General features: G+C 36.5%; 1 protein-coding gene across 3 annotated transcripts in view; it reads right to left on the bottom strand.

The window, feature by feature from the left end:
- Nucleotides 1-2,246: 2,246 nt before the first annotated feature.
- KLHL28 (kelch like family member 28) overlaps nt 2,247-27,365 on the bottom strand; it is a 32,450-nt gene continuing 7,331 nt past the window's right edge. For all 3 annotated transcript variants that reach the window (XM_019624796.1, XM_019624795.1, XM_019624797.1), the window contains exons 2-5: nt 16,274-17,172; nt 9,872-10,315; nt 7,667-7,875; nt 2,247-6,550 (exon numbers count right to left, since the gene is read on the bottom strand). In XM_019624796.1, the coding sequence (XP_019480341.1) occupies nt 6,387-6,550; nt 7,667-7,875; nt 9,872-10,315; nt 16,274-17,172 (1,716 nt within the window). In that variant the 3' untranslated portion in view covers nt 2,247-6,386. The remainder of the gene's footprint in view (nt 6,551-7,666; nt 7,876-9,871; nt 10,316-16,273; nt 17,173-27,365) is intronic.

The raw sequence follows: 27,365 nt of genomic DNA, 5'->3' as shown, positions 1-27,365 counted from the left end.
CTTAGCTGTAGAGGGCGGTGTCACTGGCCCTCATATGTGGGATCCGAACCGGGGCCCTCTGGCATCCCAAGCCAGCTCTTAACCAACGCACCACTCGGCTGGACCTTATTTCTTTATATTTTAATGTTAGACATAATTTGAGGCAAAAACAACCCACAAAAATCCTGAGGCCAAGTGTTGTCTTTTAACAAGCCCCTGAGTAGGTAGATTAATAAAAACAGCTTATAAAGTTCTCTTTTTGCCTATTGTTGACGGCAACGCCTCTTGCGAGAACTGGACAATGTTACGGAATGAATGTGTCGCCCCAACATTCGTATATTGAAATCCTACCCTCCTCCTTGTGAGGGAATTAGATGAGGCCATGAAGATTGAGCCTTCATGAATGGGATTAGTGTCCTTACAAGAGTCACGAGAGCTTTCTTCCCCTCTCTACTCTCTGCCCTGTGAGAATACAATGAGAAGTTGGCAGTCTATAACCCTGAGGAGACTCTTGCCAGAACCCACCCACGGTGGCACCTGGTCTTGGACTTCCATCTTCCAGAACTGTGAGAAATAAATTTCTGTTGTTAATAAGCCACCAAGTCTATGGTATTTTGTTATAGCAGCCTGAATTGACTAAAACAGGGAAGATCTAGCAAAATTATATGTTATCTCCTCTTTGACCCAGCAATTCCTGCTTAAAGTCTATGCCCAAAACACAAAATGACAAATGCACAATGCTATTCATTGCAGCATTACTTCTAAATAAAAGTCTGGAAACAATCTAAATGTCCATCAACAACAGACTACTTAGTAGTCCTATAGTATACAGTAAGGTACTATGTAACTGCAAATATGGATATGAATTATGTCCATTTATTGATATGGAATAATCTCCTTAATATATTAAGTGAAAAAAAGTTGAAAAAGTATTTTTACAATATGCTATCTGATTCTAAGGTAATGGGGAAAGGGTATGCATATTTTCAAAATGAAACAATGGAACCAACATGTAACAAATGTCTACCTATAGGGGAATAAAAATAAACAGAGTAAAGAGATGGAAATGCAGACAAAACTTCTGTGAATGCATCTACCCATACAGTGTCAATGTTCAGGTCAATATTTTATATAATTTAAAAATAAAAGTATATCCCTAGAAATTAAAGCATAAATTGAAATAACTTTAAGTGTTACAGTGTTCAATTATGCTTTAACCAAATAAAAATATTACTTCATTTGACTCTAAAACCAGTGTTTTGTTTATCTTTGTGAGATACATTCTAAGGACAAAAAAGAAAAACAAAGGGATCTTAACTGCATTCATCGTCCTTATTTATAGTTATTTTGAAACTATTAGAAATATGTTGTAAGATAAATCAAATAGGTAATAATGTTAATGTTGATAGAAACCAAGATTTATAGGCTAAGAAAAAACATTAAAATCCAAGAATTTGAGTAAAATCCCCTCTTCAAGTTTTTGGATTGTCTAAATAAATGAGACACTGCAGGATCCTTGCACGAACAGGTTATCTGAATGCACTCAGCCCTGTAGTTTACACCTTGTTAAAGATGGTGCCTGGAGCACAATCCTGTTTTACAGCTTCCTTTAGGGGGACTGCTGGTTACCTGCTGCTGGCCATAAAGGTAAGAGAATCTCCTGGAATGCTGCCTTGTCTGTCTCAGGTAAACGTTTCTTCCAAGCCTGGTTAGAGAATCTAATGGGATAGAAAGCTGGGACTGCATTAAACTTCCAATAGAACCCTTCCATGCCTCCTTTGCTAATGGATGTTTCTTCAATAAGTACCTGAGCCTGTGGCTATCCCACACCCACCTCAACGTTTGTGGCCATTACCAAGAAGAACCTAAGAGCTGAACATAACCAAGTTAGCCTGGGTCAGTTCAAAACAATTGACACAGGAAAGTCATGTTTTTCAAATTTATTCTAAACGTTTCACATTAAATGAAAGTGAACCATAGTCATTACAGAGCATAACCACAATAGTGCACACAAAGAACTTCAAAAATAAAAGTCAAAAGAATACAACCTTCAACAAGTTAAATGCCACTTAACTATGTAAACAAAAATAAAATGAAATCCTGATGCTAAAAAGATACATATTCAGAGGTAAAATACATATACAAAAACATTTAAACATTAACATAATCCACAACTATATCACATTCTTTGCAAGAGAGTACATATATTATTAGTACTCTACATCTACAAAATTTCAGAATCCTGTTAAAATCGAAACCATCTCTGGTTTATGATACAGCACAATTCATAAGGCAAAAATATAGGCATTATCATCCAGTTCTTTAATTTCACTTGTATTTTAAGGCAAACTTGGAACTTTTTGCTTGGTATTTTAAAATAAATGGAACTTACACATTATAACTTGACAAAATTAACAATAAATTATCTCTAGTTAAATATGTGTAATATAAAAGACATATGGATAACAATTTTTCTCTCTGCAGAGATGTAAACTGGATTTTTGTTTGACTCCATATTCATACCAGTAAGAAAACTTGTAAACCTATAGTACTTAAAACTTACTGTATCCCTCACTCTTCTCAAATATGTTTAAACACTGACTCAATATACTGTGAGTGAAAATCCAATATATATCCAGCCATAGAATAACTGTATCTAATTAAATCATGTCTAATTTAAAGTGCAGTTTTACAAAGGAAAAAAGGTTAAAAGGTAGAACTGGATGTTAACTGACATGTGACATCTTAGAATTTCTTCACTTTCAGACTACAGAGGTTATAGAGGTTCTCACAAGTTTATTGAACTTTAAGCAGTATATTTATTGTAGAATCTGATTTTCCTGAAAATGAGCACTTAGGTGACAATACCAGAAACCCTACACCAAAACTGAAAACACAGCATTACATGTACATATATTTCCTTCAATGTCTGCCAGAGCCTTAATAATGTAGTTAAGTACTTTTTTTTTAAGTTTCTATAACTATGTTTTTCTACTAGAAAATATATTATCCAATTCCAGGAAATTGGGAGTTCTATAAACATTAGGTTTTCTATAATTCTTTTTCATGTCAACAAAACACTGGACACTAAAAGACACAAATATTTATACATAAACTGGGTCTCTAATTAGTTCTTATGATGTTGGAGATAAGGAATTAGATTCACACTTTATGATACTATTGGGTTTTCGGAAAAGTCATGACATATTTTTTCTATGTTTCTTGTTGCAAAAATGCGTCAGGACTTTTCCGACAACCCAATAGTTATTTGGGTACAGATCTCCTTCACTATATTTTATTCTTTTGAGTAAAAAGACTGCATCTTATTTAGATTTCTAGCCCCAACAGCATCTAGCACAGTATCTCGTACATATAGTACACCCGCCATATTTGTCAAGCTATCAAAATAATTTCTCAAAACCTAATGAATGCCATTTTCCTATCACTTATATCACTTCCTATAATTTAATATTCATTCATATCTAAAATAGTATTAGCATTAACATATGGAACTTACATAAATATCCTTTGGGCTACATTAAAAATCACTTAAATTCTATTACTATATTCAACAAATATTAAACAGCCAAACATTCCTAACAGATTAAGTCTTCATAAAATCATTATAGAAGGCAATTATCTTCCAATTAATTAATTAGACAATTACTATTTCCCACTGTCACTTCTTTCAAAAATATTCCTGGGCAATCTTAAATAGGTGACTCCTTCTTGCCTGATGATATAAAATTATTTCTAATATCTTTAACCCTGGGAATTTATAATCAAATATCTTTACCCTTTTTAATAAGAAATATGTGGCTTTAAATTCACAATTTGTCAGCAGAGTATTCATGATGAAGCTTGTCACAAATCTGTACAAGAAGGTCCTATTGTAAAGTTATCAGTTGTTAGGTCACATTAATAATACTTATTATGAACAGTACAGTAGGATTAGCAAACCTGAAATAAATATTTCTAAATTTGGTTTTTCTCTTCCTTGCACAGGTTTTTGTAATTTGTTCTCTGGAATACGGCTCCTACTATTGTCCCAAATGTTTTATATTTATTCTTCTTCAACACAAAATTCAGATTTTTCCAAAACAATGATAGATATATGTCTTTGATCTAATTTAGCAAATGATTATTTTATACTAATTTGATAGTGGGGATGACACATTGAATAAAACATTGTTAAAATAAAACGTATACTATAGATATGTTTATAATTAAAATAATTTTCTAGTCTTTCAAAGTCCCTTCTGGGGAGAAAGGATTAAAAATAGAGTAATAAGATGTATTTAACAACTTCCATATAAACAGAAGGAAAATTGAGTCAGGGATTTAAAATTAAGTATGTGATGGAATCTATTTTAAATTGCTTTTCTTTAAATAAAATCTAGGCCTATCACAATAGTGCACCTTGTTTCTATTCAATAGACTTATTCAAATCAATTAAAAAGTTATTGCTATATATCATTATTTAAACAAAGCAATATAGAAAATACTCAGCCTGTCAATTTTATTAGTAGCTCCTGTTGAGTTCTTAATTAGAAGAGGCTAAAAATCACTTGCAAGGTTTTACAATCTGTGCAAATATTCATAAAGCATGATAGTACTTATGATTAAAGGTGATTTTTACATAGTTTTGTAGTATATATTTAAATCTACAACTAGCAGTGTATGGAAGAACAAGGAAAACTGCAAATTGCCTGGCTATAAATAGTTTTCAAGAAATAACATATATACTAACAAATGAACTTACATTTTATGATTACAAATGGCTTCTTAACAATAGTTTAGAACATTATGGCACTTAAGAATGCAGTATGAATTTTTCAGAGGAAACAAATATACACTGGTTTTGCAGAGACTATAAAGAGATGGGGACAGGTTAAAAAAAAAAAAAAGTCATGGAAAAGAAAATGACTACAGTACCAAAAATAAAAGTACCAATACCTAATAAAATGCAAGGCAATGTGTTCAAGACTAACAGACATTTACCAAACATGCTAAAACAAAATGAGTCAACCACTTCTTTTAAATAAGCTGTCACTTGACTATAGCAAACAATTTGCTTTGAAAGATCATTTCTTTAGTCAAAGTAGAACCAAATGTAGAACCATTACTCAAGTAAATATTGAGTTCCAGTTTTCCTCAATAACTTTAAAATATTCAGTTACCTAAGACGTGTACAAAATAATGCATAACTAACTGCCTAGTGCTTTATATTTAATGCATACATTTCTGGTTTTAAGGAGGACATGTAATATCTAGCACAAGAAGAAAGAAGATAAAAAAAAATGTATCTTTCTCTAAATCCCTATTCAGGAACCATAAAAAGCATAACAGGCATTTGGATAATTTTTGGATGTTAACACTAGTATAATTACTAATGTTTTTAATAAGCACAAATGAATCAAGCCAGTATAAATGAAAAATACTATCAAAACATGTCATGCATATCTTACACTGAACATCCAAAAGAACATCGTTATAGCCTTGTAATAGCTCCTAGTTAGCACCATTTTTATATGTGAACGTTTTGAAAAAGCAATGGTCTTAAAAACCTGAAATTATTACAAGGATATATGAAAAAAATCAATATGCACTAAGGGTCATACTAAACATTTGTCACATATTTACATCAACACTGGGAAGCCTCCTGTACTACTACGAAAATATTAAACTGATATGCTTAACTCTTTCTAGCCATGCTTAGCATAGCTTGGATGGGAAAGTAAATTAATTCATCCAGCATTAACCTGCCCATATAAAAAAGGCAGAAACAGTAAGTATCTGACTTCTTCTTTAAATAGGCCCCCAAACATCATGAGGGTAAAAACATTTTTTGCAAACTTATTACATCCCCAGCCCTTAAGCCTTTGAGCAGGAAGAACATCTACGTGACTCACAATGCCATATAATTTATACCCCTTAAAAGTACCAAAAAGCAGCCCTTTATTTAAAATGTGAAGCATATGAATTCACACCCAACAGACAAAATCAGCACTGTGTCCAGTCATTCAATACACTTGAACATCTAAGTATCACTCACCTAAATCATGGTGCATATCAAGGAGGGAAAGAACTAAAATAATAATAAAAAGCAGGAAGGTTTTCTCCACATGTACACTCATGAACACAAAACTATTCCAGAATTGGGGGGAGAGGGAGAGTGCACGATTCAATTGGCAAGATGTTTCCTTTTTTTTTTTTTTTTTTTTTATTGATTCACTGTGTAATCAAGAGCAACCAAAGCTACTTGTCAAAGTACCCAACAAAATTCTGAGTCTTCATGCCACTTCAAGTGAAAAAGAAAGCAATGCAGTTTTTGGGTTTCAGGAACTTGGGCATCCTTTCATGCGACACAGGTTCGTCACTTCACTGTTTCCATGAGCCCACGCTTGTCAAAGTGCAGTTAAACCAAAATTGCAGCGACAGTATATCATGCCGGCTGAATCCAGCCACGTATCTGAGATAGGGTCATATTTCTGCACAGTGTTCAGATAGGAAGACCCTGAGTGACCACCGACTACATAAAGGTAGTTGTCAATGACTGCAGCACCAACTCCTGGGAAAGGGGAATAAAAACGGGAAAAAACACGTTACTATTTAGCAGACTTCTCACTAAAAAGAAATGACTTTGTATTTTAATGTTCTCTTAAAGTACATTTCAACAATCTATTATTAATTAGACAAGCAATACAGTAATATGTACTCACTGGAAAAATATCCCTGAATATAAAAGTAAGAGTTGGAGTCTTCCTTTGCCTCTCCTCCCCAATCCTGCTCTCCCTTTCCTCCACAACAGGAAAATATGCTTTCTTCTCAATTTCTATTCACAGTTTTCAAGAAATCATTCATTTTTATTAGGTTTTCAAATACAAGTATCCCGTGCTTTTCTGAAGTTCCTATTACACCACTTTACTTCTACAAAAGACCTCCATTTGTACAGCTGACCTTGAACGAGCGGGCGTTAGAGGTGTCAACACCCACAGTGAAAAATCCGAGTAGTTCTGAAAAGAACAAGGCTATCCTTATTTTTTACATCCTCGTTGTTTTATGGCTCTCTCTCAATGACACCACAGAAACTAATTATAGTAAACAAAACAGTTGATTCCGTTTTGTCATTTTAGTTTCCTTCACATCTTTCTGTTTCTGGAGTTTCTTTAATCGCAAATGCAAGGAATATTCCTAAGGCATTCTATCAATAACTTAAACCCTTAAAATAATGTGACTTGAGTTTGGGCTCAAAGATAATTTATTCTTTTCATTGATGTATTTGTTTCTCTCTAGGAACCCTGAAATTCAACCCTTTCTTGATCAGCTATATCCATTGAGAAGGAGAGAACAATTGAAAGTGAACACATAGGCTGCTGATGTATGTGTAACATATAAAAAGATGACAGTTGTTACATGGACAAAAACAACTTCTGTAAGATACAGTCGATTACTAGCATTTCTCAAAATGTATTCTCCAAATTTAAGGAATGATAATATGTGCACTGGCATATTAAAGCCACAGTAGAAAAATCTATATAGTTTGTCTAATCTAGTTGTATCTAAAGTTTACCACACACAAGTTTTTTCTTCACAAGTAATATTCTTATATTCCAAGGAACCACTATTCCAAGAACATCACTATACAAAATATTGTCCTACAGTTAGAAATTAATGTTATTATTACCTGTTCTGGGTTCTTTCATTGGTCTACACACAGTCCACTGATTTTGATGAGGGTCATATCTTTCAATGCTGGACAAATGTGAGACACCATTATGTCCACCCACCACAAAAATAAAGCCCAGCATGACACCCACACCAAAGTGAATCCTTTTATCTGCCATAGATGCAACCATCTCCCAGGAATCCTTACTTGGATCATAACGCTCCACACTGCAAATATTAAAAAAAAAAAAAAATTAATTCACATATCCTTTATGTCACTCTTCCTACTAAAGCAAAACTAAACCCCATTATTTGAACTTTTAAAAGTTCAAATAAATAGATATAAAACCAGAGTAGTTTGTCCCATTTTCTGATAAGATTGCAGGGATAGAAGCTTCTCTTGGGGACTGGATGCAATAACAGCCATAGACTAATTCCATTATATTGTACAGGCAGGAAGGGATATTAAGGTTATAGAACTTTGGGAGGCAGAAACCCCGGATTCAAGTACTAATGCTGTGTATCTGGAGCGGAATGAATCCTAGCCCTGCCACTTTGGATTTTTGTTATCCTGGATAAGTCATTTCCTCTCGCCTGCAAAAATGGCAGTAATACAACTTTAAAGGATTCGTGTAAGAATAAAGTCAAATGGGTATGCATGTGAAAAGACTTTGAAAATCACAAACTGAATATAGATGCGTTCTAAGGATACTCAGGGTCTGCTACACAGCTAAGGAAAAGGGAAGAGAAGGAAAGAAGACTTTCTTACAGGAGAATTCACAGTGGTTTGCTGCAAAGCAAACGTTGCAGATTTCATAATACAAACTGATGAAATCAAAATAATCTCAGAGTGATTGGAGAATTCAGGGATTTAAGCCAAATCTATATTCCAGAGAACCCTTGTCATTTCCAAGCTGTAGTATGGCAACCCAAATCAAATCAGAATTTTCCAAAAAGCTTCCATGTAAAATCCCAGAAGGCCGTTAAGCCTACGCTTTGCCCTGAAGTGGCACAAAGGCAGGCTTGCTGAGCTTGTTCTGGTCTTAATCTAACTTCTCAAAAAAGCCTAAAGCCTTTGAGAGTCGGTGACATGATTCTGGAGTTTAGAATAGAGACTTGGCTGTAGACTAGAATACAGTACAGACTAAACTTTTAACTGTTTCTGAAAAGACCCCTGAATAAAAACCTTTAGAGCAAAGTCACAGGATAAGAAAAGTTGATAAACTGTAGCAAAAACTTAAAGAGCATTATCTCAAAACTAAAATACTTAACCTTTTATTTTATAAATTTCTGACAGCAACTTCTCAAAAATAGAAACGTATGCCTGGGCCCCAAATACTTTCCTTCAACTAAGGGAACAATAAAAAGGGGGACGGACTACTTCAGCTTACACAGAAATAAAAATTTACAGTGAAATGCTGTTGTACCATTACTTTCTCAGTCAGTTAAACAATATATTCTTTCATTAAAATGCTCACAATCAATAAACACATACCACTCTAATTACCACTAGAGATAAAATCTTTGAAACATCAATTTTCAACGAAGTTCAGAATTATGATTAATTTTCCATATATGCAGTCACTTCATGCTTTTATTTCTCATATATATTTCTTTTATTCAGAGAATACTACATAACACAGAAATCTCAAATTCAGACTCTAGCACAACTTAGATACATAATAATACATGTATGATTATAAAATAAGAATCCAGAAAGGAATATTTAAATAAGGCTTTAAGTTTATGCATCATAATATTGTGTAAGTATACAGGAGTTACACTTTTCACTTTTCTATTGTATTAGGCAATGCAGTCACAGGCCATGGCCACACACACACACACACACACACACACACACACACACACACACACACACANGAGTTACACTTTTCACTTTTCTATTGTTCTATTGTATTAGGCAATGCAGTCACAGGCCATGGCCACACACACACACACACACACACACACACACACACACACACACACACCCCACCCAAAATCTAAAGTTGTCTAACTTCATCTTATTTTAGGTTTATATTAAATCCCCATGTAAAACAATTACAATTATATTCATGGAGCAGATTAAATTTCCCAAATGTCTATCAGTATTACTTTAAAAATTAAAGAGGCTCACTTATACACACAAATTGTTTAAAAACCAGAAATCATTGTTAATACTTTAAAAATCTACAAGCATTTACCGCTTGATTAAGTTAAATACCTGTTCATGTGGGCGGGACCATACCCACCAATGGCGTAGATCATTCCATCCAGCACGGCTGCGGCAAAACAACTTCGTGTTGTAGTCATTGGTGCCACAGGCTCCCACTTTCTTATTTTGGGAATATACTTCTCTACAGACTGTAAGTAAGACTGTCCATCATAACCACCTAAAGCATAAAGTTCTCCTGCAAGTACTACTACTCCAAGAGTACTTCGGTTCTCATTCATTCTCTCGAGAGAAGTCCAGGTATTCGTATCAGGATTCCAGCATTCTACTGAATTTTCATGTTTTCTGCCAGTGAAATCAGGACGCACATCAGTTTCAATACCACCTATAACATACACTTTTTGGTCTAAAACACATATTCCAAATTCATAGCGAGGAACGCGTAGGGGTGCCAAACCAATCCAAGAATCATTCTGAGGAAAGTACATCTCCACACTAAAGAATAAGCAGAAAATATTAAATTTAAAATTTCAAAATGGTCCATAAACAAATAAAAATATTTAACATCATTAATAATCAGGGACATGCAAATTAAAACTACAATAAACTATGACATACTTTCCAGACAGGGAAAATTTAAAGTCAGATAATAACAACTATTGGCAAGAATGTGGAGCTAGGAATGCATACTCTCATGGTGAGTGTGTGAACTGGTACAAACTACTCTGGAAAACAATTTCACGTTCTCTGGTAAAACCGAGGCTACACACATGTTCCAACTCAGCAGTTTCATTCCTATGTATCTACTCTATTGAATGCCTATTACAGTCAGTTTTGCACCAGTACACATATACAGAAACGTTCTTAGCAGAACAATACAGTCATGTCAAAAGGAGAATGGATAAATAAGATGTGGTATATAAGCTCCCGACTAATTTCATTCCTAGATACGTACCCAAGAAAAATGCATACACATGTATATGTACAAGGATGTTCACAGAAGCATTATTTGTACCAGTTAAAAATTAGAAACAATTCAAATGTTCATCAACCATAAAAATTGATAAATTGTGGCATATCATATAATAGAATACTATACAAAAATGAAAATGAACAAACTATAGCTACATGCAACACAGATGAATCTTATATATATAACATTGAGGGAAAGAAGCCAAATTCAATAGAATATATTCTATATAGTTTAATTTATGTCAAGTTAAAAAACATTCCTAATCGCTGGAATAGAAATGAGGATAGTGGTTACCTTTGGGGAGGACAGAGGGAACTCAAGAGTGGTTCCTGGGTGTTGGTCATGTTTCCTATTTCTTGAACTGGTTTGTAATATGTTCACTTTGTGATAATTCACTGAGCTGTACACTTGGAATTTGTGAACTTTTCTGTACGTGTGTAACACTTCAATTAATTTTTATAGTTAACATGTTCATGGTGGAAACTATTGTATTATGTCCATATATTATAACACCACACACCAAAGAAACTAAATGAACTATTTCCTCATGAAGTCTCACAGATGAATTTCATAAACTTACTGTTCAGTGAGAAAGCACATCCCTGAAGAACATATATAGTATTACTGCATTTATATAAAAATGTGTAAAACCTAATGATACATTGCGGCACATACAAGATGCGGCAAAATTACAACAAAAAAGCAAAGGAGTAACCGAAAATTCAGAACAATGGTTACTTCTAGGGGAAGGAAGGAGTTGGCATCAGGAGGGGCATAAGGGGACTTTATTAATAGTCTATTTCTTAAGCTGCTTGATAGGTACCTGAGTATTATTCTTTATACTCAGCATGCATATTACATATGGTCTCTCTTCCAAGTATAAATATTTTATTACAAAAAAGAGTTGGGAAAAAGTAGACAATGTTCCCAGACTCAACAACGCATGGCGTAAAAATATATATTCTCGACCCAGTATGATGAAAGTACATTTACTCATTCAATAATTATTGAATGTCTATGTACAGTTTTATAATATTGCTTATTTTAAAAATGAATTTGTTCCAATGAGAACAATACATCAGGGAACTATGTGACCTTAAGGAGAGCAGTTTCAGTGAGGTGGTGGGGACAAATTTTGACTGGAATAGTTCAAGAGAGTGGGAGATGAGGAAGTGAAAAGTGGGTATAGACATTTTTTCCAAGATTTTACTGCAGAATGAAAGAAATAGGAGGCAGCTATAAAGATGAGCAGAAAAGACCACAGAGCCCCAGGGAGGTTAACTTAATCTGGGAGCTTAACCCAGAACAACGTCTGCATGCTGGTGGCTGTGACGCAGTAGAGTGGGAGAAGGTGATGGCAGAGGAGTGACAGGAGAACTGCAGGAGCAAAGTCCTCTTGTAGAATAGAGGGGATGCGAGCTGATGAACACATGCGGAAGTGGAGGTTGGTCTTAGCGAAAGAACTTGGTGGATTTGGTGATGGGAAGATGAGGTAGCTCTCCTCAGACTGCTGTCTTCTCAGTAGAGTAAGAAACAAGGTCACAAGCTGAGTTAGAAGGTGAGGGGAAGCAGCTTTGGCTGTTTTCATGGGGAGAGCAGAAGGTATGAAATCATCCTCCAGGGACACGAAAGAGTAAATTAATTAGGAAAAGGTAAAGGGGTGGATGGGAGTGCTGAGGCCCGCAAGTGAGGCCGGCTAGGATGGGTGTGTGTGCTTCTCTTAGCCACGCTCCATCGCAGCCATGGCGTAGGTGGAGAACTGAATTTAACTAGATGAGTATGACAGAAGGAAAGAAAGGCAAGGGAGCCATAGATATATTCAAAGTAATGATGACACTGATATTCCTAGAATCTAAGCTAGGGAAAGGGTGAAGGTGAGGACATGTGGTGGTTTGTGGGCCATCAGTTTTCTGAACTGATTAGAGAGCCAAAGGACTAAAAGTCCTGAAGGGAACATAGAATGATTGCAGTGGGTTACTGAAATAAATAAGGTGGGAAGAAAGGAGGTGGCTGACAGAGAGTGGAATGTCTGAAACCAAGATTTTCAGTGTTGACGTCATTGGTAATGACAAAGTTGAGGGTATGATCATGAGAACAGGTGCCTCGGATAATGCAGAAAAGCCTGGAAGAAGTGAGATCAAGGAGAGAGGCAAAGGAGTTGGATAATTGTGGATGATGCTGTGTGGGTGTTGAAATCAATAAGAATGACTACATATGTAAAAAGATGAGAAAGACGAAGCCAGCTATAAAAAAATCTTCAATGAATGTAGTGAAGCAACAGCAGATGATGGCAACAGAAGGGATATCAAGTGATAGTGCTTGATGGTAAATGCTTGAAATGAGTTGAGGTTTTTGAGGAAACAGAGATGAAAAATCCTGGCAGTGGCTATGAGAAGTGAGAAGCAAAGAAAACACTTATCCAACCTTTAGGACCTGTGATGCCTGAGACATGGGGGGAAGGAACAGTTTTGAGAGAACTTTAGCAAAAACAGTATATTTAAGCATCAGCCTATTTCATTAGAACAAGAAGTTGAGAATAAAGGGGATTTTTCTTATGATAAAATGTTAGTGCTAGAGGACATGAGACAGGTTTCAGTCAAAAATAAATAAATAAAAAGGCTGGGCAATACACTTAAATTAGATGATATATGGGGCTATACAGTAATAGTTTAATAAAAAATATATTTGTTTGTCCCAGGTTCCTAGCACAGAGCTCCTAAACTACTTGGAATTTCCTGAGTGATAGAAAGGTTGTGATTTTATTTTACACCTCTAAATTATGCTATATGCTAACTTCCAAATTTCTAGCACTAATCTCTTCTTTGAGCTTTGCAATCACATCCAGCTAGTAGTAAAATATCCTTTGTTGGATATTCAACAGGCACTTCAAACTCAGGATGTCCCAAACTAAACACATTATTTTCCCCCTTAAAATGGCTCCTCCTATATTCCCTCTCTCTGTATACACCGTTATTTCCCCATGTATAAGATGCTCCCATGTATAAGATGCACCTTAATTTTGGGGCCCGAAATTTGGAAAAAAAAAGTATTACATAAAGTTACTGAACTCAAGTTTTATTCATCATAAAACTCATACAACTCCTCATCACTGTCAAAACTCCCAACCATTAGCTTGTCCTCATCTGTGTCTGATGACGAATCACTGTCTTCATATATTGCCTCGTCCTCAGTTCCATCTATGGCATTTGAAATGCCACACTTCTTAAATGGCTTGATAACTATCTATAACCACTGTATAAGACACACCCAGTTTTTAGACCCCAAATTTTTCAAAAAAGGGTGCATCTTATACATGGGGAAATACAGTAACCATTCATCCAGTATTTAACCAAGAAATCTCACTCATCTTTGATTTTCCCTCTCATCAGTCCCTCATATCCATTCAACCAAATCCTATCAATTTGCTCTCTTAAAATATTTCTTAAATGAATGCCCCAGTCTCCATCATACTGTTACTACCCTAATTCAGGACCTCATAATCTCTTGCCTGTACTTTTACAATAACCGCTTTTCTAATCACTCTGATGCAAGCGGGCCCCCTTGATCTTTCTCCATAATGTAGTTAAGAATGATCTAATATACAAATCTGATCATTTCACTACCTTCCTTAAAACAGTTTTTCAACCCATGTAATACATATCCTCTCATCATGGCACACAATACTTTCTTTGACTTGGCCTTTTTGACCATAGCCTGCCACTTGCTGGTTAAAATTTTATACTTCAGAATACCAAAATGCTTTTTGTTTCCTGCATACCCTAGAGTAACATCCACTGTGTATTTGTGTACGTCCTGTGACCTTCCCATCATTTTTTTGCTTGGCTTTTGCTTTGTCTTCAACACTCAGCTTGGACATAAACTTTTCCATAAATCTTCCCTAAATCTCCCAAATGGGATAAATGCTCCTCCTTAATACTTCCATAGAACTATTTTTAGCACTGTATTAACAATATGTGTTATAATTATCTATTTAAACATATCTCCTTTACTAAATTATGAACTTAATAAAGATCCACTATCTAGCATAGTGTATCTTATGCACAGGTGTTTAATGTTTTGTAGAATTAAACTGAATAATTATTCAGGTTGATTCCAATTCTTCCATAGTTATAAATAATACTGCCATAAACAGCTTGGTGCAAATAACATTTAAATTTTTTTTTTCTAAGATGAACGCTTACTGAATCTAAAGCTATGAATCGTTCTTATGGCTCTTCAATAATTTGTTTGTTACTGTTAATACTAGAGACCAAGAGGCAACTGCTCAAGAATCTTTACAATGTAAACTCATATTTGAAATTTTTTGTCATGACATTTGACTATGATTTACTTCATGCCAATAATCAATGCCATTAAAAACAAGAGTAAACAGTTCACACAGTCACCATGACTAATGTTCTACCTATAGTCCAATTTCAATGATACTAGTTTTAGACTACAATTAAGATGTACACTGAGGCTTTTAAAAAAGATATAGAATATATCAGTTCACGCTGATAAAACATCAATAGTTTCCTACCACTGGAGGGGGGAAGCAATCTACCAAATTTCTGGAAAAGGCCAGAAAGAAATCCACAGTATTAAAAAAAAATGTATCACACACAAAAGTTTTCATGAAGCAATCCCATTCAAGGGAAAAGCACAGGTAACATCCAGCTATATTTTCAATGTATAAATATTATTTGCATAATGCTCTAAATCATGGATTGGCAAACTATGGTTATGGGCCAAATTCAGCCCAACAGCTACTTTTGTAAATAAAATTTGACTGGAACTCAGCCATGCTCATTTATTTCTGTAATGTCTATGGCCGCTCTTGCACTACAGTGGCAGAGCTGAGTAGTTATGACAGAGACCATATGGCCATAAAGTCTAAATTATTTATTATTTAGCTCTTGATAGAAAAAGTCTGACAATTCCTAATCTAAGTTATTAGAAAAGAAAGTACTTTTTCCTACTGTCATTAAAAACTATTTATACTGAAGAAAATTAATTACACATAAAGTCCATGATTTGTATCAGTACCCTATTTTTTCTTATTTTTTTGGTGGTTCTTCTAATTAACTGTATTCATTCAAACCCACTTTTGTCCCTAGTCTCCCTCATCACAGATTCCTAGCTCTCTTTAGCAACTTCTGATATAGCTGGCTATAATAAATGCCTCAAGTAAAGGTGTAAATGGTTTCACAAAGGAAAAGGAAAAGACATAAAACAGAAGAAAAGTTAGTAACCAGAAGATACAAAGTTTGTGCAATGGGAGAAAGTGGGGTGATAATAATTGAGTGCTGTAGAGAATGGATGACAATGTGATGAAAACAACCAGATAAATGTTTAGGAAGAAGAGAAAAAAATAGAACAAATGTAAAAATGTAATAGAAAGAAGAAAATCAAACTACTGAAACATATAGAAAGCACAGTAAAAAAGTACAAAATCTATTAACATCAATCCTTCTATTTACCTATCCAAACAGGCAAACAGTCCAGATTTCCCTCCCACTGCACAAAGCACTTTGGGAGCACAGCGCGGCCGTGTCACCAGTACCGTCTGATGAGAGAGTCTATGTTCAGGCATAAAGTGGTACTTTAGGGCTTCATTCAAAAGATGTTTACAGGTGCGATCATCGCGAATAAGATGGTTTGCTTCATACAGTCTGGTGAGAAACTTCACACTCAGCAATGGTAATCGCACACTGTTAAGTAGCTGTGCTAAGTATTTCTGGCGTTCTTGTACATCGTACTTGATCCAGGACTCAAGGGCATAAAAAACAGTCTCTTCGGTAGCTACATTCAAACAGTCATTGGAAACAATTTCATCCAAGTCAGCGTGGGTAAGCTCAAAAAACTCTTCTGTCTGGCAAACAGCTTCAAAATTCTGGCATATGTATTTAGTGGCTGCCAAATAAAGGTCATGACAACCATATGTCTCTGCAAAACGAGAAATTCCAATACAGTTACCAGGATCCAGTTGGCTTTCAAGAAATGCACAACATTCTTTCAGGACAAGTTTTATTTGTAGTAAGTTTGCTGCTGGAAGGAGCGATTCCACTGTGTCCTGTGAAATAAAAACAGTCCCCGTATAGGCATACTCCACAATGGCCTGCAAAGCAGTTTCATCAATGCACTGAAACTCAACCTCGCTGTTCCCTTTTTCAGAAAGGTTTCCAGTGAACATAGCTTTGAAATATGGGCTGATGCTGGCCAGGACCACTTTGTGAGCATGGATTTTAACATCACCTACTCGAAGGATAATGTCACAGAGTTCGTGATGCTGACGAAGAAGATTCAGACCCTGCAGAAGTTGTTCAGAATGTAGGTGGGTTAAGTTAGCAAGCATGTAGGTCGGGGATGTGTGGTCCATCTACAGAAAAATGAAAAGCACCACAGTTATTTCAAAATAATCTTGCCAATATGATTCCTTTTTCTAATCGTACTAAAGAAATTAAGGTTTGTTGTTTGTCGGTTTTAAAATATTTTATACTAAATACTAGACAGAGGCTTTCAGAATCAGAAAGGATGTTACCAATCATATAATTCAACTCCTTTAGTACAGATGTTAAGAAAGGTTATGTGTTCCGCCCCAAACCACAAAAGTCTCTTGACGATAGACTTTTGGATCAGAAATCTGCCAACTCTTCAGTTTACCTTCATTAAATTCAAGTTAAGTTGTCACTGAAACAAATGCAAATGTGAAAAAAAATAATTCCTTAGAGGAAAACTGGTTTTGAAACAATGCTAGAGGCTATTTGGCTATTTTCTCAATAATAATATCAATGCCTGCTAATCTAATCAACAGATGCTTTGACTGGAAAGAAATTTCATGTTAACTCACATACTTTACCCAAAGATTCAATAATTATTTTAATAAAGAGTACTGAATTTAGCAAAGGTGCTATTACTGTCAACGAATTCAATGACAAAAGTTAATGTGAACACAATCTGATGCTCTACAGTGAGGGCAGTAAGGCTCACTCACTGATCAAACCACAGCTAACTCAACTCTTGGTCATGACTTTAGATCATACCCACTCAATGTACTTTCCACGATGTGCTTCTGGAAGATGAAAAAGAATAAAAATAGGAGACAAGAAAAGAGATGTGAAAAAGAAAAAGTCAGAGGCAATAAGGACTGTTGTAGGCTGAATAATGGCTTCCCCAAAAGACATCCACATCCTAATCCCTGGAACCTTTGAATATGACTTTATACGGCAAAACAAAAGCACAAAACATTTGCAGGTATAATTAAGGATTCTGAGATGGGGAGATTATCCTGGATTATCCAGGGGGTCCCTCAATACAATCACAGGTACCTTATAAGAAGACGGTAGAAGGAGATTTGGCACAGAGTGAAGAGAGGAAGGTAACGTGGCCACAGAGACAGAGATTAGAATGATGCTGGCAGCCACCAGAAGCTGGAAGTGCCAAGGAACAGATTCTCCCCGTGGAGCCTCCAGAGGGAGCCCCGTGATACTAATTCAGACTTTTGGCCTCCAGAACTGAGAGAATAAATTTTTGGTTTTTTAAGCAACTGAGTTTGTAGCAATGTGTTATGTCAGCTTTAAGAAATTAATACAGGAATACTTCAAACTGAATCATAGCGGCTGCTTAGAATAGATAAAAGAAACATAAAGACATCTATATAATATGAATCATTTCCTTCCTGTCTCACACCTCAAACACAAGTTATGGAGATAATTAAAAAGTAGAAGATTTGGTTCCTATTTTTAATGTATTATCAATAAATTAAAACATTCCAAACATTATTAAATATGAATGTCGGTAGGACTGAGAGAGTATAGCACTTCATTTCTGAGCATTTTTATGTAAAAAACTCCAAATACTGAAACTTTTATCTTCATTTAGAACCTCATTTCACACTTTTCAGTTAAATTTTAAGTCTGCAAACAAATTGTGTTAATATGGTACCTTACAGCTGATATCACCAACTTCCACTTCTGATCTTTCAAGATAATCCTACACATTTCTATCAGAATAATTCTCAATCATGGTATGAACAAGTCTCAAGAAACTTCTGGGTCTTCCAGTAAGTTCTTAATTCCGGAAGAGAATATTGGTAAGACAGAAACCACAAGGTCTAAGTTTAGATCTGGATCGTTTTTACTTATTAGAGTGTTGACCTTTTAAACCTATTTAACTTCTTTTTGTTTTTCTTAAAGATTTTATTGGGGAATTGGAGGAGGGGACCAGCCAAGTTATTGTTCTTCAATCTTTGTTGTGGAGGGCACCAGTCACCACCTGGCTGCCCGTCAGCAGCTCTTGGCCTCTAAGCTCAAGGTGCTGTGTTCAGTCTTAGTTGCGGGTGGGCAGAGCCACCATCCCATGCCGGAGTCGAACCAGCAGCCTTGTTAAGAGCGCACACTCTATCCACTGAGCCATCTGGGCAGCAGCTCAGCTCAAGGTGTCAAGATCAGTCTTAGTTGCGGAAGGGCGTAGCCCACGATTAAACAGGCAATCTTGTTGTTACACCAGCTGAGCCATCCTGCCATCTGTTGGCAGCTCAGCGACAGCTCAGCTTGGGTGCAGAGTCACTGGCCCATGTGGGAATCAAACCGGTGGCCCTGTTGCTCAGAGCTCACGCTCTTAAGCCAACTCTTAACCAACTGAGCCACTCGGCCGGCCCTATTTAACTTCTTTTAGTCTCAGTTTAATAGAAAAAGTTAATATCTAGACTGAAAAATGAAAAATGAACACAGGAAAGGCAAGTAGATACAGAAAATAAGTGATGGGATTAAGAAAGCAGTCCTAGCTACTTTACATCTGGTTAACTTTACCTTCTCTCATCTTCATTTTCCTTATCTGTAAAATGAGATCATAACATTAATACTTAAACTATATATCTCACAAGGTTTTTGAGTCTCAAATCAGATAATGCACATGAAAACACAAACTGTAAGAGTTACAAGAGTAGGGTACTGTGATGAAACAACAGAGGTGTATTAGTATCAGTGAAGAACTGATACCTTGGAAATGTAGATAACGAGCTTTAGTCCTAACTGGGTCACATACTATTATATAGAATTGGTACATTTTTAAATCTAAATATTATTTTTTTCATTCATAAAACAAGAATACCTCCCATCTATCTCAAAAGGTTACATGAAAATGGTTTTATAAAGTATAAAGTTCCACACAACTTAGGTGCTATGAATACAGCAACTTAAGTCTCATTTTATTAAACTGCTTCTTCCCATGATCTCCACTTTCACTAATGCCCATTCTTTCTACAATTACCTTTCACTCCAATAAAGCTCATGTAATTACCATAGCACCATACAAATATTTTCAGACCATAATGCTAGATTTTGTCTACAACCTTTCTCCTCTCTCATCTTCTTTTCATCCAATTCAAATTATCAAAAGGCTAGGTCAAAATTAAATTCACCTGCAAGTCTATAAGCATTTAAGTACTCAATTTCTTGACATGCAATGAATTTAATTACATATTTCCCCATGTATAAGACGCACCCTTTTTTGAAAAATTTGGGGTCTAAAAACTGGGTGTGTCTTATACAGCGGTTGTATGAGCGCAAAAACAAGCATGAAAAAAGCAGGAAATGCAAGTAAAAAAAAATCTACAACCACTGTATAAGACGCACCCAGTTTTTAGACCCCGAATTTTTCGAAAAAAGGGTGCATCTTATACATGGGGAAATATGGTATGTGTGCTGTTATGTGAAATATACCCCTCTCAACTCTCATTTGTCTGATTTAACAAGGAGAATGTTACTCAGACTGAAAAGTTAAAGAATAAACAGGAAAGGCAAATGGATACAGAAAATAGAGAAGGGACTGAAAAGGAAATGTAGCTAATGCAGTGAAAGGGACATAAAAAGTATATTGATTGGAAAGGAAAAAAATAAGTGTCTTTGCTGGCAGATGACATGATTGTGTAGAAAAACCAAACAATCAACAAAAAAACTTCTGGAACTAATAAGCAATTATAGTAAGGTTGCAAGATACAAGGTTAATATCAAAAGTCAATCACTTTCCTATATACCAGCAATGAACAAGTGGAATTTGGAATTAAAAACATATTACCATTGGGGCCGGCCAAGTGGCGCGATGGTTAAGAACTGGCTTGGGACGCCAGAGGGCCCCGGTTCAGATCCCACATATGAGGGCCAGTGACACTGCCCTCTACAGCTAAGATGCTGAACAACAGTTCAACCTGGAGCTGGGCTGCCAAGAGTCGCCTGTGACGGTGTAGGCTGCAGCCCCTGTGGCAGTGGGTTGCCATGGGCTACCGTGTGTAGCCAGCAGCCAGCGTGAGCGGCCAGCAGCCGCAGTGAGCGGCCGTCCAGAAGCCGGCGACTGATCTGCCTCACCTGGGAAGAGCGCAATGATGGTGCCAACTTGGGCCGGTGAAGCGACGTCCTCCACAACTAGACTGAAGAACAAAACGACAGCAACTTGTCTGTTCCCCTTCCCCCAATTCCCCACCGCTGTTCCCATTCCCCAATTCCCCAATAAAAAATCTTTAAAAAAACAAAAAAAACCAAAAACATATTACCATTTACATTAACATCTAAAAAATGAAATAATTAGGTATAAATCTAACAAAATACGTATAAGACCTACACAAGAACTATAAAATTTTAATGAAAGCAAACAAAGAAATAATTAAATAAATACGGAAACTACTACGTGTTCATGAATAGGAAGACTCAACATTGTCAAGACATCAGTTCTTACCAACTTGAACTCTAGGTTCAATGTAATCTCAATCAAAATTCCAGCAAGTTATTTTGTGGATATTGCAAACTGATTCTAAGGTTCATATGGAGAGGCTAAAAGACCCAGAATAGCAAATTCGATAATGAAGAAGAACAAAGCCAAAGGACTGACACTATCCAACTTCAAGAACCATTATAAAGCTAGAGTAATCAAGACTGTAGCACAGGCAAAAGAATAGACAAATTAGACCGATGAAACCGAATAAAGAGTCCCAAAACAGACACACATAAATATAGTCAACTGATCTTTAACAAAGAAGTGATGGTAATACAATAGAGAAGAGTCTTTTCAACAAATGGTGCTGAAAAAACTGGACACCCACATATAAAACAATGAATCTAGACACAGATTTTACATCCTTCACAAAAATTAGTTCAAAATTAATCATAGGCCAAAATGTAAAATGTAAAACTATAAAACACCTAGAAGATAAAAGAGGAGAAAAACCCAGATGACCTTGGGTACGGCAATGACTTTTTAGATATGATATCAAAGGCACACTTCATGAAAGAAAGAACTGATAACCTGGATGTCATTAAAATAAAAAAACGTGTGCTATGGGAAAGGCAACATCAAGAGAATGAGAAAACAAGCCACACACTGGGAGAAAATATTTGTAAAAGACACATCTGATAAAGGACTGCTATTAAAATAAACAAAGAACTCTTTAAATTCAACAATAAGAAAACGAACAACCTGATTAAAAATGAGAGATCTTAACAGCCACCTCAACAGAGAAAATATACAGATGGCAAGTAAGCATATGAAAAGATGTTCAAGGGCGGGCCGAGTGGCTCAGTTGGTTAAGAGCTGGCTCAAGAGTGCAAGCTCTGAGCAACAGCAATTCGATGCCCGGCCCGAGCTGAGCTGTTGTCGGCAGGATGGCTCAGCTTAAAAAAAAAAAAAAATGTTCAAGATCATGTCATTACGGAACTGCATATTAAAACAATGAAATACCACCCATTAGAATGGTCAAAATCGAAAACACTGAAAATACCAAATGCTGGAGAGGATGTGGGGCAATGGGAATTCTCATTCATAGCTGGTGGGAATGGAAAATGGGATGAACACTTTGGTTTCTTATAAAACTAAACATACCCTTGCCATACAATCCACCAATTGCCCTCCTTGGTATTTACCCAAATGAAATAAAAAATTTATGTCCAAACAAAAACCTAAACACGGATGTTTACAGCAGCTTTATTCATAAGTGCCAACACATGGAAGCAACCAACATGTCCTTTAGTAGGTGAATGGATAAATAAACTGTGGTACATAAAGACAATGGAATATTATTCAGTGCTAAAAGGAAATGAGGTATCAAGCCATGAAAATACATGCAGAAAGCTTAAATGCATATTATCAAGCGAAGGAAGCCAATCTGAAAAGGCTACATACTGCATATTCCAATTAAGTGACATTCTGGAAAAGGCAAAACTATGGAGACAGTAAAAAGATCAATGGTTGCCAGGGGTTGGGGGAAGGGAGGGATGAATAGTCGGACACACAGGAGTTTTAGGACAGTGAAATTACCGTATATGATACTATAATGGTGGATACATGTCACTGAACATGTCATTATCCATTTGTCCAAAACCATAGAGTGTGCAACGCCAAGAGTGAGCCCTAAGGTAAATACTGAGAAGCCGTAAAATGCTTCCTTTAAGTGAAAAGGTGAGAATTAATAAGGAAAGAAAAAAATCATATGCTTAGGTTGCTAAGCTCTACGGTAAGAAAGAATCTTCTATCTGTGAAATTGTAAAGACAGAAAAAGAAATTGGTGTTAGTTTTGCAGATGACCTGAAGCTGCAAAGGATAGCAAAAACCACTGGATAACAAATTAAGATTCCAAAAGAATTGACATCTAACAAGAAGGAATTTAAGAGGAATAAATGTTAAGATTCTATATGGATTCCAAAACAACTATACAAGTATTAGAATAAGAGAAAAGAAAAACAAAACTCTTCTGTACGATGCATTTTAAGGGCTTAGGGATTTTAATTTTAGTACCACTGTAGTACACTAAGCTTATGTAGGTTTAAGCTGCATTACAACATATAGAACTAGAGAGGAGACATTCTCGCTTTGCTCTGAAAATGTCAGACCACATCTGGAGTACAGATTTTGGGGACCATCCTTTAAGGGGGAGCTAAACACAGTATAATACCTGATGAAGAGAAAAAATTCAAATCGTGTCTTATGGGTCATGGAACTGAGGATGCTGACTCTGATAAAAAATTTAAAAAAAGGGAAATCTTGAGGGTTATCATGTGAAAAACGAGGGAGTGAAAGTTATTTGATGATAATAATATAGGGTTGTTCGAGGATTAAATGAGTTTATACATATGAAGTGCTTAGAATAGTGCCTATGATCTAGTAAACTCTTGATAAGTTATGTTATTACTAGAGAATTTTTTAAGTTGTCTGCTTAAAAGGTATTCTGCTTTTTATGTTGCACCACTGGTAGGTAAGAAATCTACCCTGTACCACTGATATCCTAGGCCACGTAAAGTATTGCAGAATTGTTGATTCTCAAATCAAGTTGGAGTTATTGGTCAGATTCACTTTTAGCATAAACAGGAAACAGTGATAGATCCTTACAGTAAACTAATGTTTGTGTATCCAGTTCAAGACCGGTAAATTACCATTAACATATGATATGACAGCATGATACAATACTGATTTGTAAATATGCGCACACGTGTGTGTGCTCACATGCCTGTGTACAAAACATATCCAGATATGCGGGACAGTATAATTTTAAGAGACTTGGCTCTGGAATCAGGCCCCTAGGGTCACAATACTGTCTGTACTATTTAATAGCTATGTGACCTTGTGAAGGTGATGTTAGTCTTAGTTTCTTATCTGTAAAATACAGACAAAACAGTACACATAAGCATTTAATAACTGTTAGATGCTACTTATTATTACATTATCATCCTTAAAAAGGCTTGATTTTTGCCAGCTAAACCCATGTGACTCTCTTCCATGTTTACCAAAAAAGGAACGAAGCTTACTTACTCTCAAGCGAACAAATACAGCCAGGGCAAGGCCAAAGCCTGACTAATCTGACCAATTAAAAATGGCATGAGCCACTTTTTTTTTTTTTAAGATTTTTATTGGGGAATTGGGGGGATGGGAATAGCGCTGGGGAATTGGAGGAAGGGGAACAGACAAGCTGCTGTTGTTCTGTTCTTCAGTCTAGTTGTGGAGGACGTTGCTTCACTGGCCCAAGTTGGCACCATCATTGCGCTCTTCCCGGGCGAGGCAGATCAGTCGCCGGCTTCTGGACGGCCGCTCACTGCGGCTGCTGGCCGCTCACGCTGGCTGCTGGCTACACACGGTATCCCATGGCAACCCACTGCCGCAGGGTCTGCAGCCTACGCCGTTGCTGGCGACTCACGGCAGCCCAGCTCCAGGTTGAGCTGTTGTTCAGCATCTTAGCTGTGGAGGGCAGTGTCACTGGCCCTCATACGTGGGATCCGAACTGGGGCCCTCTGGCGTCCCAAGCCAGTTCTTAACCATCGCGTCACTCGGCCGGCCCAATGGCATGAGCCACTTTTAAACTTAGACAGTTTATTACTTACACACAATGACAAGAAGAGTAAGCCAAAGACTAAGCTCCCTGGATCCTTGTCCCACACACGAGAAAAAGGTCAACACCAAACAAAGGGGGCTGGACGACAGCAATATAAACTGTAAAGAACCCAAACTAGACTGCAGCTAAGCAGTTTTAGATTCTGCAATTCTATTCTGTGGGATGGGGAAAATGAAAACCTCATAACTCATCACAACCAGGGAGGTAAAGAGAAACTATTTCATGACAGACTCCCAGGGGTGACTGACAGGCAAGTGGGAGCTGGCCTTGTAGCAGCTCCTTAAAGGCATCCCATCCTCTTGTGTTCCAGAATCAATCACAAGACATTTCAAAACACAGATAAGCTGTGGTCCCGCGGTTCAAGCTTTTGCCTATGTGGACACATATGAGGTGTGATCGAACAATACAGTGAATGTTTAAATACAAAAATCTTATTACAGTAAAAAACACATTATAATTAATCCCCCTCAAAAGACTCCCCCTCTCTTTGAACACACTTATTCCATCATTCTTGCCAGTTTCTGAAGCAGTTCTGGAAGTCCTCTTTCGTGAGTGTCTTCAGTTCCGCTGTCAAGGCTGCCTCGATGTCCTGAATCATTTTGACTTTGGGGAAGAGCGAGAAGTCACACGGTGCCAGAGCCAATGAATAAGGTGGATGAGGACACAACGTAATGTTTTTATTTGACAGAAGTTGCTATACCAGAAGTGATGTGGGACACAGAGCCTTTCCGTTGTGATCACAAAATACGGTGAATGCTGCTGCTGAGTGCCATCCAATGGAAAGGCAGAAATCTTCAATACAGAAAGTGGCATGCCAAACCTTAGTAACAGTGTGAGACAAGTTTCAACTTGTTTGCATTGTGTATGAGCTACAGTTAAGAGAAGGTGTTTTACAGTGTGCCATAAATCATCCTCCATTATGATAATGCTCCGTGTCACACATCACTTCTAGTACAATTTCTGTCAAATAAAAACATTATAGTTTGTCCTCATCCACCTTATTCATTGGGTCTGGCACTGTGCGACTTCTGGCTCTTCCCCAAAGTCAAAATGATTCAGGACATCGAGGCAACCGTGACAGTGCAACTAAAGACACTCAGGAAAGAGGACTTCCAGAACTGCTTCAGAAAGCGGCAAGACTGATGGGATAATGGTGTGTTTGAAGCGAAGGGGAGTAGTTTGGGGGGGATTAACAGGAATATGTCTTTTACTGTATTAATTTAAACATTCACCATATTTTTTATCACACCTTGTATACAGCAAAATTAAATCTTAAAAACACAATCCACAAAAAATATGAAAATAAAGGGGGCATAAGAATCCAATGTTCATCTAGTTAGTGGCCTAACCATACCATTCCAAATAACTTTAAAACAGCTATTTAACATACCATCCTTAGTGAGATATGCCCTAAAAAAAAAAAAAAATCTTACACCGTTTCCAGCAACCACATTATGGGTAAAAGTATTATCTGGATTCTGAAACTGTTACGTGTGCACTACCACAAATAATTACAAGACAGTTCTAATTTGACCATCTCCAGGGTCATTATGATCTGGAAATCTCAAAAGGGAGAAAAAAGGTAAAGATGTAAGACAGAGACAATAAATATAAACTTAGTAATCTGATTTTGAATAAAAGTATCAGAATATATAAACAATATTATTTATATGTGCTAATACATATTTACATATACAACATATAAAATATACATAATATATAAATGTATAAAATATATGTAGTATTATGTTACTTTGTATACCTGAAACTAATAAAAAAATATATGAAATATTAAGAAAAAAATAAACTATATTACCTAGTTCTGTCTACTGAAAAGGGCTAGAAACTATGACCAACCCAGTGGCAAAGAGCACTCCTAGCACCAGATGTGGTCTCTAAATATTGTTTCCCTCCAAGGGAGCAGAGCTCCTTCAACAAATAGCTGATTCCAGGACTGGGGCAGAAAATGTCGATAAATTTGGAATCTTTACATACTACATAGCAAGACAGCTATCAATGATTAAGGTGATAAAAAACTTAGGAGTCAGGGCCGGCCGAGTGGTGCGTTGGTTAAAAGCTGTCTTGGGACAACAGCTCTGAGCAGCAGGGCCCCAGTTCGGATCCCACATATGAGGGCCAGTGACACTGCGCCCTCTACAGCTAAGATGCTGAACAACAGTTCAACCTGGAGCTGGGCTGCC

Source organism: Hipposideros armiger, unplaced genomic scaffold (genome assembly GCF_001890085.2).
Source record: "Hipposideros armiger isolate ML-2016 unplaced genomic scaffold, ASM189008v1 scaffold_608, whole genome shotgun sequence".
Lineage (NCBI taxonomy): Eukaryota > Metazoa > Chordata > Mammalia > Chiroptera > Hipposideridae > Hipposideros > Hipposideros armiger.
Note: the sequence above shows the minus strand (reverse complement) of the source record. Positions and strands in the feature narration are given on the sequence as shown.